This window comes from Propithecus coquereli, unplaced genomic scaffold (assembly GCF_000956105.1).
Source record: "Propithecus coquereli isolate 6110/MARCELLA unplaced genomic scaffold, Pcoq_1.0 Scaffold634, whole genome shotgun sequence".
In the NCBI taxonomy this organism is placed as follows: Eukaryota; Metazoa; Chordata; class Mammalia; order Primates; family Indriidae; genus Propithecus; species Propithecus coquereli.
Window position 1 is genome coordinate 179,138 of NW_012152330.1, and position 1,917 is coordinate 181,054.

Sequence of the window (1,917 nt, forward strand, 5' to 3'; positions counted from 1 at the left end):
GCTGCCCCGCCCACCGCGCGGGGCGGGGTCCCGGACCCGCCGGCGCCCCCGACGGACGTCCGAGCGCCCATCGGGTCGAGCGCGCCCCCTGGCGGCGGGTGCCGGCGGGGCCTTCTTGACCGGGACCCTCCGAGGCCCCCCAGAGCCTGGAATTTCCGGAATTCCTGCCCCGTCCCCATCTGAGCTCCAGGAGGCGCCCTTCGGCTCGCCCGAGCCCGGGCAGGCCTGCCCGCAAAGGCGGAGACGCGACGGCCTCGCCCAGGCCAGAGCCCCCCGCTTTCTCAGCGCCCGGGAGCCTGGAGGCCGAGCCCCCCTCGCGTCCCAGGCCGTCTGTCCTCCCGGCCCGGCCCTGGCTCGGCCTCCGGCTCCCCTGTCCCGCTCCACTCCGGCCTGCTGCCTGCACTGAACCGGCCTTCCCGAGGACGCCGGCTCGTCCGTCTTGTCCCTGGCGACGGGACGTTGTGCTCAGCTTCCTCCGCCTCCCCCGGGCCGCCTTTGCGCGACTCCCCTTCCCCCTTCACTGCCCGGTCTCCGCGCACCTCCGCGTCTCGGCGTCTCTCTTCTTCCGCTGCCCCTGCACCTCGAACCTGCTGTCCTGGGCGCCCGCTGCCTCCACTCGTCCCCAGTGGCCTCCTCTGTGACCTCCTGTGACCTCAGCCGCAGGTCTCATGGCCGCAGCTAAGCCATGCCATCTGTCGCCAGAAGCGCCCCACCCTCCCCAGCACGGTCTGTGTTGTTTTCCCCCAGCCCCCTGTCAGCTCCCTCTTCCGCCCACCGGCCAGCTCCTCCTGGCTTCACCTTGGCCCCTGGCCCTACCCAACCGCCTTCCATCTCTCCCCTGCCCCTTACAGCAGCTGCTCTCGATGGTCAGTGACAGGGACAGTTCAGGCCACCACATCCTACCACACACACCCCCCACGCAGCAAATGTCTATAACTGGCACCCACTCACTTTTCCCTCCCTCGGGACACAATGGGGCAGGCACCTCCAGCAGTTGGAGACAAACGCCTCCACCAGAGCTCTGTGGTCCCCTCCCCTCTTGCCTCCCCAAGGGGCTTGCTCCAGGGCCCCCCCTTTCCTTAGTCTCCATGGGAAAGTTTAGCCCTCAGTCTAAAAGCATTCTCTAATCCTAGTGCTTTGGGAGTCCGAGGCGGGAGGATAGATTGAGGCCAGGAGTTTGAGACCAGCCTGGACAACATAGAGAGACTCTGTCATTTAAAAAAAAAAAAAAGATACTGCTAGTACCCTTCCACGGACTGGGGTCCCTCTACTTCCAACCCCTCACATCTGTTCCTTTTACTTCCAGCCCCTCGTATCTGTTCCTCTCTCAGACTTCTCCAGAGTGTCGTCCAGATTCCTCCTTTTCCCCTTTGCACCCCAGGCCACAGCCCCTCCTGCATCCCCATCTTGGTGTCAGAGCCACAGCCCTTCCCACCTTGACCACCCAGTGCCTTCTAGAGATGCTCCCCCTCCCCACACCCCGCTCTGCCCTCCTCACACTCCACAGACGCCGAGCGTTCGCGCAGACCCAGGGCGCTGGGGACACAGCTGGGAACAGGTGGACGAGGTCTCTGGGCAGAGGTCGCGGCTACAGGCAGGTCGACAGGTGTGTAAACAAGACCAGCCACCGAGAGTGCTTTGAAGAAAATAAAGTTGGGAGTGACGAGAGTCCGCTGTCCACGGGTGGTCGGGGAAGGCCTTCCTGAAGAGGTGGCATTTGAGCTGTGAGGCCAGAATGACAAGAAGGAGCCAGTCGCGTGAAGGTGAAAGGGAAAAGATGGGCACAGCCTTGGTGTCCCTGAGACTTGTCCCTTCAGGGCCAGGCTATATGTCACCCCTTCCAGAATCCTTCCCTGACCCCGTGCTCAGGGCTCCCAGACCACCTTCGCCACCCGACCAACAGCACGCCAACCTGCC

General features: G+C 64.4%; 1 protein-coding gene across 1 annotated transcript in view; it reads right to left on the minus strand.

The window, feature by feature from the left end:
* ADAMTS7 (ADAM metallopeptidase with thrombospondin type 1 motif, 7) overlaps nucleotides 1–670 on the minus strand; it is a 44,063-nt gene extending 43,393 nt beyond the window's left edge. Inside the window, exon 1 of the mRNA XM_012659792.1 lies at nucleotides 540–670. Coding sequence (XP_012515246.1) covers nucleotides 540–670 — 131 coding nt within the window. The remainder of the gene's footprint in view (nucleotides 1–539) is intronic.
* Between the last annotated feature and the right edge of the window lie 1,247 nt (nucleotides 671–1,917).